Raw genomic sequence first — 15,391 nt, 5'->3', positions numbered from 1 at the left:
AGCCGTGCTGTCCCCTGCCCTGCCCCTCGCCGCAGCTCGGGCCTGTCCTTGCAGATAGATGAGCTCTACGAGGCTTACTGCATCCAGCGCCGGCTCCGCGATGGAGCCCACAACATGGTCAAGGCGTACAGCACGGGCTCTCCGGGCAGCCGGGAGGCACGCGAGAGCCTGGCCGAGGCCAGCAAGGGCTACAAGGAGTACACGGAGGTGAGGCAGCCGGCTGGGCTGGGCTGGCAGGGTGCTGGGTCCCACACAGAATCGTTAAGGTTGGAAAAGGCCTCTAAGATCATCACGTCCAGCCATCACCCCAACCCCACCACGCCTGCTAAACCATGTCCCCAAGTGCCACACCCACACCTTTTCTGAGCCCCTCCAGGGATGGGGACTCCACCACTGCCCTGGGCAGCCTGGTCCAACACCCGACCACTCTTTCAGTAAAGACGTTTTTCCTCATCTCCAATCTAAACCTCCCCTGACACAACTTGAGGCCATTTCCCCTCATCCTATTGCTGGTTACTTGGGAGAAGAGACCAACACCCACCCTGCTACAACCTCCTCTCAGGTGGTTGTAGAGTGTGATGAGGTCCCCCCTCAGCCTCTTCTTCTCCAGACTGAACAGCCCCAGCTCCCTCAGCTGCTCCTCCTCAAACTTGTTCTCCAGACCCCTCCCCAGCCCCGTTGCATGGGTGGCTGCTGATGGGTGCTGTCTGTCTGTCTGTCCCCAGAACATGTGTCTGCTGGAGAACGAGCTGGAGAGCCAGCTGGGCGAGTTCCACGTCCGGATGAAAGGTAAACACGTCCCGCTCCGTCCCTGGCCTGCTGCCTGCCCGCCTGCTGCCCGCTGACGCCCCTCCGCCTTCTCTTGCAGGACTGGCAGGCTTTGCCCGGCTCTGTGCTGGTGACCAGTATGAGGTTGGTGGGACCGCAGGGGTTGGGATCTGCGCTTCTGCTGCCCTGTGGTCCTTGGGGTGCCGGGGTGCTGGCGCGGAGGGCGTGTGGCAGGGTGGTGGTGGGTGGTGGGGGTCCCTGGCCGTGCCCAGGGACACACAGAGAGCACCCACCACCCCGGTGCTGTTTCTCCCCCTTACCCACGCCTCTGCGTCCCCAGATCTTCATGAAGTACGGACGGCAGCGGTGGAAGCTGCGGGGCCGCATTGAGGTGAACAGCAAGCAGGTGTGGGACAGCGAGGAAATGGTCTTCTTGCCCCTCGTCACCGAGTTCCTCTCCATCAAGGTACAGTGGAGGAGTGGGCAGGGATGGTGTGGGCCAGCTACCCCCCCTGCATCCTGGCAGGGCTGCGCTCCTGGACCTCACCTGAACTTCACCGGGGTGGGAGGAGGCTGTCTGGGTGGTGGCATCCTGGCACACGGCATGGATGCGAACCGTGTCGAGAAGATGAAGCACCTGGCCTCACCTCATCTTCTCCTCCCTCTCCTTCCCCAGGTGACAGAGCTAAAGAGCCTGGCAAACCATGTTGTGGTGGGCAACGTGTCCTGCGAGACCAAGGACCTTTTTGCAGCCCTGCCCCAGGTTGTGGCTGTGGATATCAATGACCTGGGCACCCTCAAGCTCAGCCTGGAGGTGACCTGGAAGTGAGTATCTCGGCAGGCATTGCTGGTAGTGCGTGGCAGGGCTGGGGGTGCCCATCCCAAAACAGGGCTGCAATGATGGAAAACCAGAGCTGGACTGGACGAAGTCCTGGGGACCTCACTGCAGAGCAGAGTCGAGACCCCCTCACGGGCTGGCACACACCCCTCACCTCCCTGCTCTCCTCCCCAGCCCCTTCGACAAGGACGACCAGCCCTCGGCAGCCAGCACCGTCAACAAGGCCTCCACGGTGAACAAGAGGTTCTCCACCTATAACCAGAGCCCGCCCGACACGCCATCCCTGCGGGAGCAAGCCTTCTATGTAAGTGTGGCACTGGGCCTCGGGCTGCGTCCCAGAGGGTGGCACGGCGTGGGGATAGGGGTGGGCAGCTCCTCTCCAGCTCCCCGGTTCCGGCGCCCGCTCCTCCTGCGCTCACAATTCCCCTTCTCTCTGCCCAAGAGCCCGGGGCGGGCGGCCGACAAGCACGGTTGGTCCTTGCTGGACATCTTTCGGGAGACACTCTTCGAGAAGCTGTCTCAGAGCTGCTCCTGCGGCGATGTCTCCTCGGCCGAGCTCGGGAGATGGCCGCAGCAGGGCCGCGTAAGTGCTGGGGCTGGAGCCAGCCAGTAGCTTAGTCCAGCGGCGTGGCCATCCCGCAGTAGCCGTAGCCGCTTCTTGTCTTCTACTCGCTAGCCCTCGCTGATGCCTGGAGGTTTGATCCTGCCCGGCCGGGGTCTGGCTGGCCCCAGGGAGATGGTCCCCAAGCTGGGGCAGCCTGGGCTAGTGAGTACTCTAGTGAGTAGAAGGCTCGTTTGTGTCCCCGCGCTGGTGGCATCGGTGTGCTGTGCCGTGGTGCTGGTGTGGTGGTGCTGGCGTGACGCTGGTGTGATGCTGGTTCAGCGATGGTGAAACCGCTGGTGTGATGGCCACCACGAGCTGGTGCTGGAGCTGTTGCTGCCCATGCAGCCATGGTGGGTGCCGTTATCGGCTCCGCATGTCGCACCCCGTCGTGGCTGTGCTGCAGCTGCCCACGGTGCCAGGGAGCTGCTGGCACCCGGGGCTCCAGGGCACGTGTGGCTGAGCCTGGGTAGCTGGACCCCCCTTCCCGGCATGGCACGAGGTGCTGGGCTGGAAGAGGCAGCCGTGGTCACCAGGTCCTCGCTGCCTGCCCAGCTGTGCCAGTGGAGCCAGGGCGGTGTGGCAGCCTGCGCCGCGCGGTGCGGCGTCCTCGGTGCCCTCCGGCTCGGCCGGATCTTTCCCTCTGAGGAAGGGGCACTCTGAGGGTGACGGAGCCCTGGCCCAGGCTGCCCAGGGAGGTTGTGGAGTCTCCTTCTCTGGAGATATTCAAACCCCGCCTGGACAAGGTCCTGTGCAGCCTGCTCTGGGTGACCCTGCTTCGGCAGGGGGTTGGACTGGGTGACTCACAGAGGTCCCTTCCAACCCCCACCATGCTGGGATTCTGTGATTCTGTGAAAGCTGGAGGAGCAGGGTCGGCAGGAGGGTCTCATCTGACATTGTTTTCCCCCCTCCCAGAACATGCTGCGGCGCCAGGAGGAGCTGGAGAACGGCACGGCCTGGTCCATCTCCTCCGAGTCCTCGGACGACTCCTCCAGCCCCCAGCTCTCCGGTAGCGCCCGCCATGCTGCGCACAAGCCCGTCGTGCAGCCCGAGGTGCAGGCGTCCGCGCCCGCCATCGAGATCTCCTTCTCCCAGCAGCCGGAGGAGGCCGGGGCCGGCGTTCTCGGCGTCCCCCCCGCCGGGAGCCAGCCGGAGGAGCCAGGCAGCCGTAAGAAGGAGACGGTGGCCAACGGGCACGTGCCCTACTCACGGACTCTGAGCCACATCAGCGAGGCCAGCGTGGACGCCACGATGGAGGCCAAGGCTGCGGAGAGCGCCTGGGAGCCCGCGCCCAGCCTGGAGGATGTGGGAACAGGCGAGGGGGACGCGGACCCTCTCCCCGGCGCCTCGGTGGCAGCCGCCGCGGCAGGGTGGGACAGGGACACCGGGGCCAAGCCCCGCGCCACTGCGGTGTGGGCCACCACCTGCGAGGAGGAGGTGGATGAGGACGAGCCAGCACCGAGCCAGGCACAGGCACAGGGCGGCAGTGGCACCGGCGTCCCCGCGGCGCTGCCACAAGCGTCAGTGGAGGAGAGCCCCGTCCCGGCCCCGCCGCTGCCTGCCGGCGTCCCCGAGGTGCCGCGGGGGAAGGCAGTGGATTCGGGTCTGGAGGAGGCCATCAGCCTCCTGGGCTCGGCCCTGGACGACTACCGGGGGCAGTTCCCGGAGCTGCAGCCCCTCGAACGGGAGCTCAAGCGCCTGGAGGAGATGCTGCTGGTGAGGGGCTGCCCAGGGGCGAGGGGGACGGGGCCATCCGCGATGGCATCGCCTGGGGATGATGGGGATGGGGCCATACCTGATGACAGTGCCTGGGAATGATGGGGATGGGGCCATCCCTGGTGGTAGAGCCCAGAGATGATGGGGACGGGGTCGTCCCTGATGACAGTGCCTGGGGATGATGGAGATGGTGGCATCCCTGATGGCAGAGCCCAGGGATTATGGGGACAGGGCTGTCCCTGATGGTAGAGCCCAGGGATGGTGCGGACAGGGCCATAGCTGGTGGCAGAGCCCAAGGATGGTGGGGATGGGGCTGTCCCCAAGTGCCTGGAGATGATGGGGATGGGTTGTCCCTGCTGGCAGAGCCCAGGGCTGATGGGGACGGGGCCGTCCCTGATGGCAGTGCCTCAGGATGATGGGGATGGGGCCGTCCCTGATGACAGTGCCTGGGGATGATGGAGATGGTGGCACCCCTGATGGTAGAGCCCAGGGATGATGGGGACGGGGCCATCCCTGATGGCAGTGCCTGGTGATGATGGAGATGGTGCTATCCCTGATGGCAGATCCCAGGGATGATGGGGACAGGGCCATCCCTATGACAGAGCCCAGGGACGCAGGTGGCAGGGTGCCTTGGCAGGCAAGCCAGGCTCCAACCCTGCCATGCCTTCTCCCACAGCAGAAGCAGGGCATCTTCCTCAGCCGGGCCTCCAGCATCAGCCTGACGGTGGAGCATGCGCTGGAGAGCTTCAGCTTCCTCAACACCTCCGACATGGAGGACTCGGAGGGCTCCGAGGAGGAGCCTCTCCAAGATGAGAGGTGCACAGCAGGGCTTGTGGGGTGGGGCGCAGGGTGGGATGTGGCCCTGGGGCAGTTGGGATGGGGGATGCCTGGCTTTGCCAGGGTGCCTGTCTGTGTTCAGCCCATCACAGCTCCGGGCAGGTCTGGGTCGAGAAGCAGCAGAATCTGGCCCTTTTCTGGTGGCACAATGCCACCCTGCGTCTCCCGGCGGGGGCTGGGCTGGGAGGCAGCCCCCGTGCCCTGGGACCTGCTCCTTCACCCTGATGCTGGGATACTGTAGGTCCTACAGAAACTCTGCCCAGCGTTGCCTGGTGGGTGGGGAAGGGCCAGGTCCAGGTTTCCCACGCTGACCGCGGTCTCTCCCCGGCTGGCAGGAGGACTGGCAGAGCCCGGCGCGGCAGCAGGGCCCCCAGCGCCGGCGAGATGGGGGCAGACGACGCTGGCACGTGCAGCGGCTCCGAGGCCAGCACCGACCCCCTGAGCACCGGCAGCGAGTTTCTGGATAAGGCCCTGGTGCTTCACCTCCACAACTGCAACCGCCTGCTGCTGGTGAGGACGGGGACCGGGGCGCGGTGGCAGGAGGTGGGGTGGGTGGTGGGTCCTCCCCTCGTGGAGGCTGTGGCGGGTGGGTGCCGAGCTGCGTCCCTGAGGTCCCCGTTTGGGCCGTGCCTTGCAGAAGCTGGGCACCTTTGGTCCCCTGCGGTGCCGGGAGATGTACGCCCTGGACAGGCTGCTGCGGGAGGCGCAGGTCCTGGAGATCGTGTGCCGGCTGGTGGAGGAGCGAGCGGGAGCAGCCGGCTCTGCCGCCGAAGGTGAGGATGCGTGGGCACGGGGCCGTGCTGGCTGGAGGGCAGGAGTCACGCCCGGGGAGGTTTGACATCGCCTGTCCCTGCAGTGGTGCAGTTCTCGACGCGGAAGGAGGGCGTCCTGGCCCTTTGGGACCGCTGCGTGGAGGTGCCCAACATCTACACGTGCCCCGTGGAACGGTTCCTGCAGGTGCTCAGTGCCCAGTACGCGGCACTCATCAGTGAGCGGCACCCGGGGCTGGCCGACGCCGGTGAGCGAGCACCCCGGGGTGTCGGGGGAGAGTCACCGGCCCCGCTCGGTGACCGTGGCGGTGGGTTTGTGGGTGCTAGGAGCCCCACAGAGGCACGCTGAGCCCAACCCTTCCCCGCAGTGTGCGTGAAGCTGGTGGAGGACGTGCTGAACCGGCGGCTGCCCCGGCGGCCCGGCAGCGCCCAGGGCGAGCAGGTCACCATCTTCCAGTACTGGAGCCACTTTGAGTCCCTGGGCGCCCTGGTGCTTGACACCTACGTGATGGAGCTGGCAGAGGAAGGTGGGTGCCCTCCTCCCACCCTCGCGGGACTCTGGGCATAGGGCACCACCCTGCCGCACCACCACGACCGCCCTGGGGCATCGCCCAGGGGCTCAGCCATGCTTGGGGTGGGCGAGTAGGTCTGACCGGCATGCAGCCTGCTCCCATGCTGCCTTCCCGAGCACCCTGGGTCCTTGCTGGAGGTCCCCAGCATCTTGGCTTGGGTGCCCCAGCAGCCCCACGCGTTGGCACCATGTGTGCGGCCACCTCGGTGCGGGGTGCCGGGGATGGGTGCAGGGTGCATGGGCAACGCTGCCGGGCTCCCCGTGCCTCAGCTCGGCCGGTGATTTCCCTGCAGCGCTCCTGGCTCAGAATCTCAACTCGGATGACCAGGACGTGGTGCTGCGTGCCCTGAAGCGCGTGCCCGAGAGCCGGCTGAAGAAGGAGGGACTGAAGGCGCTGAGCCTGCTCCTCGTGGAAGGCAACAGCAAGGTGGTGAGCGCCGTGTCGGCCCAGCTCCGCAGCCTGGCAGAAAACCCTCGCTTCCGCCAACGGGTACGTGCCAGGGACGAGGTGGGATGGTGCCACGGTCCCCGGGGTGCTGCCCGCTGGCTCCGCTGCGGGCGGTGGCCCTGATCCATCCATCTCGCCCAGGCTCTCGTCTGCTACCTGGAGCAGCTGGAGGATGAGGAGGTGCAGACGCGTGTGGCGGGGTGTGCGGCGCTGGGCTGCCTGAAGGTGAGAGGGACGTGGGGAGGAAGCGGTGGGGCTGCTGGAGGAAGAGGAATCGCATCTGGCCGGCGAGTCCGGACACAGCTGCGCAGCCTCCTGCTCCCGGGATAGAGGAGCTGGGGGTGCCCCAAATGTGCCGGAGAAGCGGGCAGGGCAGGGCAGGAAGGGAGATGGGGAGGGAAGGGACAGGACGAGGGACTTCCATGTCCCATGGGGCTGCGGCACCCTGTGCTGCCTTCCTCCCTACCCCGGGGCAGTGTCCCTGCTGCCAGCCCTACCAGCCCCACTCAGCCCCTCGTCCCTTCTCCGGCAGGCCAAGGAGAGCATCGAGCAGCTGGTTTACCTGTGCCAAACCGACAAGGAGCCTGTGCGGGAGGCGGCCAAGCAGAGCCTGATGCTGTGCGGTGAGTGTCCCGCTGCTCCTCTCTGCTCCATCCCACCCACGGCATCCCGAGCGGCATCTCCCGGTGCCGGCAGTGCCCACAGGAGAAGGGGCTCCTGGGCCGGTCCCTGCCTACCCCGCAAGCTCTGGCTCATCGTGCCCCAAGCTCTGCCGGGCAAGAGCAAGCTGGCAGCGGGCAGCGATGGCCAGGTGTCCTGTGGCTACAGAGCACTGAGCCCGCTTGTTATTTATTATTTGCTAGATGGCCCTGAGAGAACCATCTGAGTGGGTTTCTAGGCCTCCAGATCGCGGCAGCTGCTGCGCAGGTTGGGACACGTGAGCCGCCCTCGTCCCCCCACCCCCGTCCCCCCTCCTGCCGCTTTGCTCACGAATGTCTCCGTCTTAGAGCCTGTCAGCCGTGTCACGTTTTGGAGTCTGTGTGTCTTGGTTGTTCATAGAGCCCATCCCCGCGGTGCCCCGCCATGTGTAGACGCCTTGTGTCCATGTCCCAGCACTGTCCGTCTCGCCACCCCGTGCTGGGGATGGCCGCTGCGGGCAGACTTGTGGGCAGGGGGTTGCTGGGCGAAGGGCTCAGTGCCAGCTTGTAGCGCTGATGTCCGGGCATCCCTGTGCATGCCTGGGGCGGGGGGTCCTGGGGCAGCCCTTGGGATCCCCATGCCGGTGCGGGCAGATGTGTCCAGCTGTTTGCGATGCCAGAGCTGGCAGAGCCCCAGCTCCTTCGCCCCGAGCTAGGCTGTGCACAAGCCAGTGCTGCTGCAGCCCACCCATGCGGGAGTCCCTGCCCGGCGTGGGTGCGGGCACGGCAGGCAGCACAGGAACAGGCTTTGGACCGGGAGCTTGGGGGGGCTTTTTGAGCTGGGACCTGCCCACAGGTGTGCTAAGAAGCACGGGAGAGGTCTTCGCTGTGTGGCCCATAGCACACCAGCTCGGCTCCGCCAAGCGTCATCTCCCCAGAGAGGCCGGGGAAGGCGGCTGGGGATGGGTGGGGGTCAGAACTGCCGCGGCCCGTTCCGCTGACTGCAGCATGTGCTTGCAGGGGAGGACGGCAAATCAGCTCACCGGCGGCTGGAGGAGAGCCTGGACAGCCTCCCGAGGATCTTCGCGCCCGCCAGCATGGCCAGCACAGCTTTCTGAGATGCCACGCGAAGCCACCTGCCCTCCCCGGAGGGCGAAGGCACCGCGGCCCCCCGGGCTCGCTTGGACCGGGCCCGGCAACACGCCGCAGCATTACCCGGCCGGCAGCTCGCCGCGGCCGCACGCTGCCTTACGGAGCACCGCTTCCCCTGCCACCGGGTGCCACGACCGCAGCCCCGGGCCGGGCCGGGGGGACTCGCCGCACACCCCACCCTCCGATTGCTATTTAAACTACGCGGGGAGCCCACTCCTCCTGCCCCCTCGTCAGCTGCGGGGACACGTGCTGGGCTGCTCTGCCTCCTCTCGCCTTCCCCTTGCTCGAGGGCTCTGTCCTGTCCCGGGAGGACCTGCACTTTGGAACCCACGCCGTTTCTGTCCAGGAGCTGCCTGGGCCATTGGGGACTGCTGCCCTTTGCCACCTGGAGCCCCTCCCAGGACTTAAATAAAACAAAATATGAGATATTAATATATTCTGCTGGCGTTTCTTCTTTCCAGCTCCACGCGCTCCTGTCCCTCCCGGCTGTGGCTGGAGGGAGCGTAGCGAGACGTGGCCCTGGCCCAGAGCCCTTCCTGGTCTGCTGGGAAGCACCGTGGAGGGCAGGGGCAGGAGGAGTGGCAGAGGGACGGACAGACGGACAGACAGAAGCTGCCACCTTTTTTGTTTGTTTGTTTGTTTTTATTTTTTATTTACAGATTTTTGCAGAAAAACAAAAGCAAAAAATTCTTTTCTATAATGTCTCTATAAATCTATATATAATGTAATTACAGAGAACAACTAATTTTGATTTTAAACCAGAAATAAAACCAGACCTTTAATGAGTGACGGTGTCGCTGTGCGGGTGTTTCTTCGTCCCCGCTGCCCAGGGGCAGGGTAAGCCGTGGGTCAGGGTGGTGGTGGGGTCTCGCGATGCATAATTAATTGTGATTTCTGGCATTGCCTGCACCTCGGCCACCAGCACAGTGGTCTTTGATTTCACCAGAAGAGCAGGTTACTCCTTTTCAGCGGTGGAAGGAGTTTCCACCTCCTCCGAGCTGATGGACACGGGTAAGCAACCACACCGCAGCCTTCATTTTTCCAAGCTAAACAGTCCCAGCTCTCCCAGCCTCCTCTTACATGACAACTGCTCCAATCCCTTGATCATCTTAATGGCCTGTAGGGTCCTGGGAGAGGGGAGCAGCAAAGGTGCCCAACAGCAGAGGCAGGGACCCCCAGGGCCAGCCACGCGTGCCGGAGCAGAGCATGGGCACCGCCAGCACCGGCCAAGCTGGGGCTTTGTGGCCCCCAGGCTGAGCAGGGTCCGTCTGTCGGCGCTTCCCGGGGTTTCCATGCAAGTCCCGGCAGGTTACAGCCTCCACGTCCTCTCTCCTCACTGGAGCAGAGGTTTTGGGGCTGGCCTGGGGCAGAATGGACACGCAGGGCACGACCAGCCCGTGGCTCCATACTATCGCTGCCTGGGGTGTCCCAGATGGGACATCGCGCTGGCGTCACCACTTTTGGACATGGTTTTATCTGCAGGTGGGATGGCAGAAAGGGGGTAACCAGGGCACACTTCGCAGCATCGCTGCTCACTTAGCCCTCTTCCACCTGCTGTGGGGGCTGGACAAGCCCCAGGAGGGAAGCACGGTGTTTCTCCCAAAGCAATGCCTCGCACCGTCAGCTGCAGGCAGCAAGAGCTGTGGCACGTGGGTCCCAGCTGGCACACCCAACTGTGGACAAGAGCACCCGAGAGGTGGAAAGCGGCCCAGACATCAGATGTATTCAGTTCAGTTTCTTTTCCCCCTGAATAACTCCTGGAAATAAAACCAGCCTGGTGCTCCGGTGGCCAGAGCCACAAATTCAGTTCACTCACCTACGTGGGTGTTCTCGTTGTCCTGCCGAAACCTAGCCCCATCCCTGCAGCACCACACCACCTTCCAAGACGCGCTGCTCCTTGGCTGTAGAGAGAGCGCAGCCTTCTGTCAAGGCAGGCAGGGAGCTGCAGGCCAGGACAAAATGACTCTGCTCCTGGAATTGCAAGGAATACTCTCATTATTTATGTGGCTTTAAGAACACCTGGGGAAAAAAAAGAAACAGATTAATTTAGGGATGTATTGCCCAGCCCCTTGCTCTGAATGGGTCTGTGCCAGCATCGCCAAGGACCTCTGCCCCATGGACACTGCCAGGTCACCTGGAATTACAAGGAATACTCTCATTTTTTATGTGGCTTTAAGAACATCTGGGGGAAAAAAACCCAGATTGATTTAGGAATGTATTGCCCAGCCCCTTGCTCTGAATGGGTCTATGCCAGCATCGCCAAGGACCTCTGCCCCGTGGACACTGCCAGGTCATCCGGAATTACAGGATTGCCATTTTAACTGGAATCAACTTAAAAAAAAAAAAGCCTTGGTTTTCAGACAGCACTGACTTAGAATGTTCACTGCAGTTCACATCCTGCTTGGGCTTTTTTTTTTGACGGCTGGGGAGGAGGAGGAGAACCATCACACGAGCCAGCTGTCTGAAGAGAGGCAGGGGACTCGGCTTTCCCTCGGGGCCCTGACGTCTGCCCCAGCCCTTGCGCAGGAACGGCACCGCTTCTCGGGGTGAACTCCCTGGGAGCCACTCTCGCAGCGCACGGGGACGGATACAGCACCGCAGAGCACGTTTTGCGGCGGCGTGTTTGCTGTTTCAAAGGAGACGGTGTGCCAGCACCACGTTCATCAGCCAAATCTGTGTCAGCACTTGAAATATCTCTCTCTCGCACGGACGTGCTTGTGCTCAGCAGCACCGACGACTGTTGCAGCTACTTGCTTTTCTTGTAGGAGCCGCAGCCCGTGGGAGGGTGTCTGTGTCACGGTTACATTACCCACGTGCTCTGCTCTGGAAAGATGTTCCTTTTCCCCATTTACTGCTGTTTTCCTTTTAATTAAGGGGGTGCATATGGATTCTGGAGCACTTTGCGGCATTGGTTTTTACCTGCTGGTCTCTGGGTTGTGACACCAAGAGCACCCAGCAGCCAGAATGACCACAGGCAGACGCTGCCGCTTCGGAGTGCCACAAGCTCTGATCAGCCCTTGCGTGAGAAACCACTTAGATCTTGACGGCAAGTCATTCTGAGGTGGGTTGTAGTTTGGGAATCTCCGGATTGAGCAGCCTCAAAGCTGGACCTCTCACCTTGTCCCAGGCTCGTATGAAATCATGTTTCCAAGGCATTCACTAGGGCACGTAGAAACGATTCGAACAGCTGAGTAGTCTGCATTGAACCACAGCAAAGCAACAACAATCTTCTCATGATCATTGACGTGTTCCTCGCAGGGCGGTCAGGCACATACATATGGGCTTGTTCTCCAAGGACCACTCCCAGGGTGACAGCTGGGGCCTCGTTACATACAGAGACCAAAGAGCGCTCCAGGCAGCCTCCAAAACCTAATTTAATGCTGGCTCTCAAACCCCAACAGTGTCTTCTGCAGCGCTGAGTGAGGAGGGGGGTGGTGACTCCTGAGGGCTTGTGCAGCGCAAGGGTGATGGAAGCACGGAGCTAAGGGAGAGCGGGGAATGAGGAGGGTGAGCTCACCCAGAGCCTTGGCGAGGTGGTCCAGAGGTCCTCGGCTTCGGTTTTTGCTGTCCCACTCAGGGGCAAGGCGTCTCTGGGAAAGGCCTTGCCCAGGCAACTTTTCTAGAAGGAGCATCTGCCTCTGGGTGTCTAACTTGGACTGGCTCAGAGGCTGATTTTCAGGAGCACCCAGAATTAGGATTGAAGCCGGGGGCTTGAACCCTCTGCAAATCGGCTCAAGAGCGCCAAGATCAGCCGGCCAGACCCCCAGCAGACACCAGCAGATGGTCTGGGACAGGAAGATGGGCAGGAGATGTCCAGGAATTGGTGTTTGCCAGAACAACTTCTGCTTCCTAAGCAGCGACATTCCTACTACAAAGGACAAGCGACCGTTTGTCATAGCACAGCCACAAACAAAAGGCAGAGGGATCATTAGCACTCATTTACTTCCAGCCCTGGGTCAGCGTTTAAAAGAGCACAAGAAGTGATTCTACGTGTAGCTAACGCTCCTCTCCATTTTGATTTGTGCCTGAGCTAAGGTTTGAGCTTAAAGCAGGATTCATGGCTACACACAAAAGATAAACCGTTCTCCCCAAAATCACAGCATGAGACTTGATGGGTTGACAGCTTACAATAAATGTAAATCACTTTTTAAAAATTCACACTGTAGAATCTTGTTTCCCCAGAAATGTTCTTAGCAGATTCTTCGTGCCGTACTGACATAATTTCCTTTCACATCAACCCATCTAGTGGACGAAGGGCAAGCAATGGATGTAGGGTTTTCTCGATTTTAGCAAAGCTTTTGATAGTCCAACAGGACTTGGGCTCGAAGATCCTCGCGGGTTCCTTCCAACTCAGGATATTCTGTTTCTACGGCTCAAATTTCTCACGCAACGAAGACCCCAGAGGTCATGGTTGTGGACTACATCCTGTCACCTCTCATAGTTAATGGTCACTTTTTGCCATTGCTTTGCAACCGATCTTCTTCTCCTTCAGCCAAGGCTGAAGAAACACAGCTCGTCCCCTCCGGCCGCTGGGTGATCCCCGGTTCCCCTGCTGTAACAAATTCAAGGACTCGGCCTGGCGTCACAGTCCTCAGCACGGAACTTGGTCTCAGTCAGCAGCATCCTCAAGAGGAGTACCGGTGCTGACCCCGCAGCCCACGGCACTGCTGCTGGTGCTCTGCTTCTTCGCAAGGACGGGGAGGGCTTCGGCAGCAGAAACCCCTGAAGCAGGGTCAGGAGCCGATCTCCTCCCTCGCCACCACCTCTCAGCCCAGCTCACTCCTCGCAGAGCCTGGCAGACCCTTCTCTCCATGACACAGCTCAACACGATGGAAGCGTTACCCAGCCCAGGATTTAAGGGCACAGCTTCCACATGTTAATGTGTGGTACGTTTGTCTGATGGTTTTGTTGCTTGCCAGGCAGGTTGGGGTAAAGCCTAGGCTGTCGAACAGCTTTTACTTTGCCCTGCAGTGACATCTGAAGAGGAACAAAATTGGGGGCAAGATTTTAATACCAGTTTCAGCTCTAACAGCCTTATAACTCTTCAGTCCTACTAGCACGGGCTTGTGTTGAGATTCCTTTACGTTTAGAATTCTGAATTCCAAACGTTATCGTCCTCCAGGGATTGATAGGCAAGGAGCAAAAAAAGGCAGCTTCCTTCCAATGCACCTCGGTTTTGAGCTGTTAATATTGTAACCTATCACCCTGGCTTCATTCCATACACTTTCACGGTAAGACAACACCAAGAGGATGCAGTGTGAGCTGGTGGAAATCTCCCCTCCTCTCAGCCTGCCTGTCAGCCAGCTACGGGTCTGCGAAACCCAGATTTGGCAGCACAGGAAACTGCAGAAAAAGAAAGACAGGCGAGCCCAAGCGCTTTCTCATACAAATCCGTGCACCTTGCTACGGATGCCACGGCCGCTTCCACCTTTCAGGGGCAGAGGGGAAAAGCTGAGCAGCGTCTTGACTTCTGACAGGCAGGACCCAACCTCGTTAACCACCCTGGAAGCTCCCTGCCGAATACCTGGCACCACATGTACCGTTCCTGCGGCGCCGAAGCTCACTTGAGCCGCGTGTCCCACCCAATTACAAGCTTGGCAAGCCCAAGGTCCTTCAAAACCGGCAGGCGAACACCATCTAGTTCTGGTCGCTCATCGGTGTTTACAAAACCGCCCGACAGCTTTCCCAGGGATTAATTCGCGATTGTACAGACTCCTCTTGCAGCTTAACAATGGCCTGGGCCCTCTCAGCCGGTGAGCCCCTCCTCGCCACGGAGCAAGGCACACGTTATGCCGGCGCAGGCCTCCTCCTCCTCCTCAGGCGCTCCTTCCCCCGCCGCCGAGGCAGGGGCGGGCCTGGAAGCTTCCCTCAGGTGAAGGGGGGGGATGTAGCCCCCGTAAAGCCTGGGAGTGGCGGGCAGAGCCGGGGCGAGGGCGCTCGGGGCCCACAGGCCCCGGGGTGCCGCTGACAGGGCCGCAGGCCCGGCGGCCCGCCCTCCTCTCACCGACGCGTGACGCACGCACAGGCACGCACAGGCGCGCGCCGGCGGCCGCCGCGGCCCCGCGTTTGAAGTTGGCGCGCGACCCGCGCCTGCCGCCCCCGCCCCTCCCACCCCGCCCGCCGCTTTACCCAGCCTGCCCCGCGCGCGGCCGCTTCCCCGCGCCCCGTCCCTCCCACCCCCACCTCCCTCCCCGCTCCGGCCGGCGGTCCGCGGCAGCCCGCGCCTGGCGCAGGCGCACTCCGCCCCGCCCGCCGCCATTTTGTGTCCGAAGCGACTGTGGAGCGATTAAACCGCGAGCTGGTGCTGGGCGCTAGCGGCGGCCGCGGCGGGGCGGGCGGGGCGCGGCGGCTCCGCGGGGCCCGTGGGCGGCGCGGGGCGGCGGCGGGGGCCCGGCGGCCAGAGCGAGCTCGGCGGGGCGGCGGGCGCAGGTAAGCGGGTGGCGGGGCGTTTGCAGTCGCTTTCTCCGGCCTCTAGGTGTCACGATGGGGCTCCGGTTCGGCTGGGGCCCCGCAGCGGCCGCCGCCGGGGAAGCAGGGGGCTTTGTCTCCCTCTATCGTCCCCAGCGCGGCCGGCGCCTCGCCTGCCACCGCCGCCATTCCCCGCAGCGCGGCGCTGGGCCGCGGGCCCGACCGGGGCCTCACTTCCCGCCGTGCCCCCCCCCCCCACCCCGAAGGCCCGGCCGCCGCCGAGCCGTCGGCCCCCGGCCTCCATTTTCTTTCCTTTGTCTCCTCCGCCGCGCCACCGGCGCTGGATTACCGCCCCCTCCCCGCCACGCCAGCCGCCGGCACCCCCCCCCCTCCCTCCTCCTCCCTTTTCCCTTCCTCCTCCCCTTCCCCGCCCCGCCGAGCCGGGCCCGCTCCCCACCCGCTTTTCCCCCCCCCCGCCAACCCCCCTCCAACCTACGCGGGGCCCTCCCGCCCGCTGTCGGCCCGGTGTCGGCCCGGTGTCCGGCCGCCGCCCGTGCGCGTCCCTCCGCCGCCTCGCTGCGCTGGCGTGCGCTGCGCGGAGGGAGAGGCGCCTGCCCGGCGCGGCGCGGGGCTCGAGCTCCCTC

The 15,391-nt window shown here is 62.9% G+C and overlaps 2 protein-coding genes and 1 long non-coding RNA gene across 12 annotated transcripts in view; 2 read left to right on the top strand and 1 right to left on the bottom strand.

The window, feature by feature from the left end:
* Positions 1 to 9,125, top strand: part of RIPOR1 (RHO family interacting cell polarization regulator 1) — a 33,071-nt gene extending 23,946 nt beyond the window's left edge. For 8 of the 10 annotated variants that reach the window (XM_075433851.1, XM_075433847.1, XM_075433846.1 and 5 more), the window contains 16 exons: positions 55 to 207; positions 726 to 789; positions 869 to 912; positions 1,109 to 1,234; positions 1,445 to 1,593; positions 1,781 to 1,910; positions 3,123 to 3,923; positions 4,600 to 4,739; positions 5,096 to 5,270; positions 5,398 to 5,533; positions 5,617 to 5,778; positions 5,899 to 6,057; positions 6,395 to 6,591; positions 6,691 to 6,774; positions 7,082 to 7,172; positions 8,208 to 9,125. In XM_075433851.1, coding sequence (XP_075289966.1) covers positions 55 to 207; positions 726 to 789; positions 869 to 912; positions 1,109 to 1,234; positions 1,445 to 1,593; positions 1,781 to 1,910; positions 3,123 to 3,923; positions 4,600 to 4,739; positions 5,096 to 5,270; positions 5,398 to 5,533; positions 5,617 to 5,778; positions 5,899 to 6,057; positions 6,395 to 6,591; positions 6,691 to 6,774; positions 7,082 to 7,172; positions 8,208 to 8,305 — 2,709 coding nt within the window. In that variant the 3' untranslated portion in view covers positions 8,306 to 9,125. Of the gene's footprint in view, positions 1 to 54; positions 208 to 725; positions 790 to 868; positions 913 to 1,108; positions 1,235 to 1,444; positions 1,594 to 1,780; positions 1,911 to 3,122; positions 3,924 to 4,599; positions 4,740 to 5,095; positions 5,271 to 5,397; positions 5,534 to 5,616; positions 5,779 to 5,898; positions 6,058 to 6,394; positions 6,592 to 6,690; positions 6,775 to 7,081; positions 7,173 to 7,412; positions 7,477 to 8,207 lie in introns of all 10 variants that reach the window. The other 2 variants (XM_075433842.1, XM_075433843.1) reach the window with 2 other exon arrangements.
* A 43-nt stretch (positions 9,126 to 9,168) lies between these two features.
* On the bottom strand, positions 9,169 to 15,360 carry LOC142362873 (uncharacterized). Its single transcript, XR_012765344.1, has 3 exons — positions 15,244 to 15,360; positions 10,156 to 10,310; positions 9,169 to 10,012 (listed from the first exon to the last, which is right to left on the bottom strand). It is a non-coding gene; the product is annotated as an uncharacterized LOC142362873 (long non-coding RNA).
* CTCF (CCCTC-binding factor) overlaps positions 14,712 to 15,391 on the top strand; it is a 36,639-nt gene continuing 35,959 nt past the window's right edge. Inside the window, exon 1 of the mRNA XM_075433859.1 lies at positions 14,712 to 14,768. The gene's annotated coding sequence lies outside the window, so the exon portion shown is untranslated. The remainder of the gene's footprint in view (positions 14,769 to 15,391) is intronic.

The sequence above is a fragment of the Opisthocomus hoazin genome, chromosome 12, assembly GCF_030867145.1.
Source record: "Opisthocomus hoazin isolate bOpiHoa1 chromosome 12, bOpiHoa1.hap1, whole genome shotgun sequence".
Lineage (NCBI taxonomy): Eukaryota > Metazoa > Chordata > Aves > Opisthocomiformes > Opisthocomidae > Opisthocomus > Opisthocomus hoazin.
Note: the sequence above shows the minus strand (reverse complement) of the source record. Positions and strands in the feature narration are given on the sequence as shown.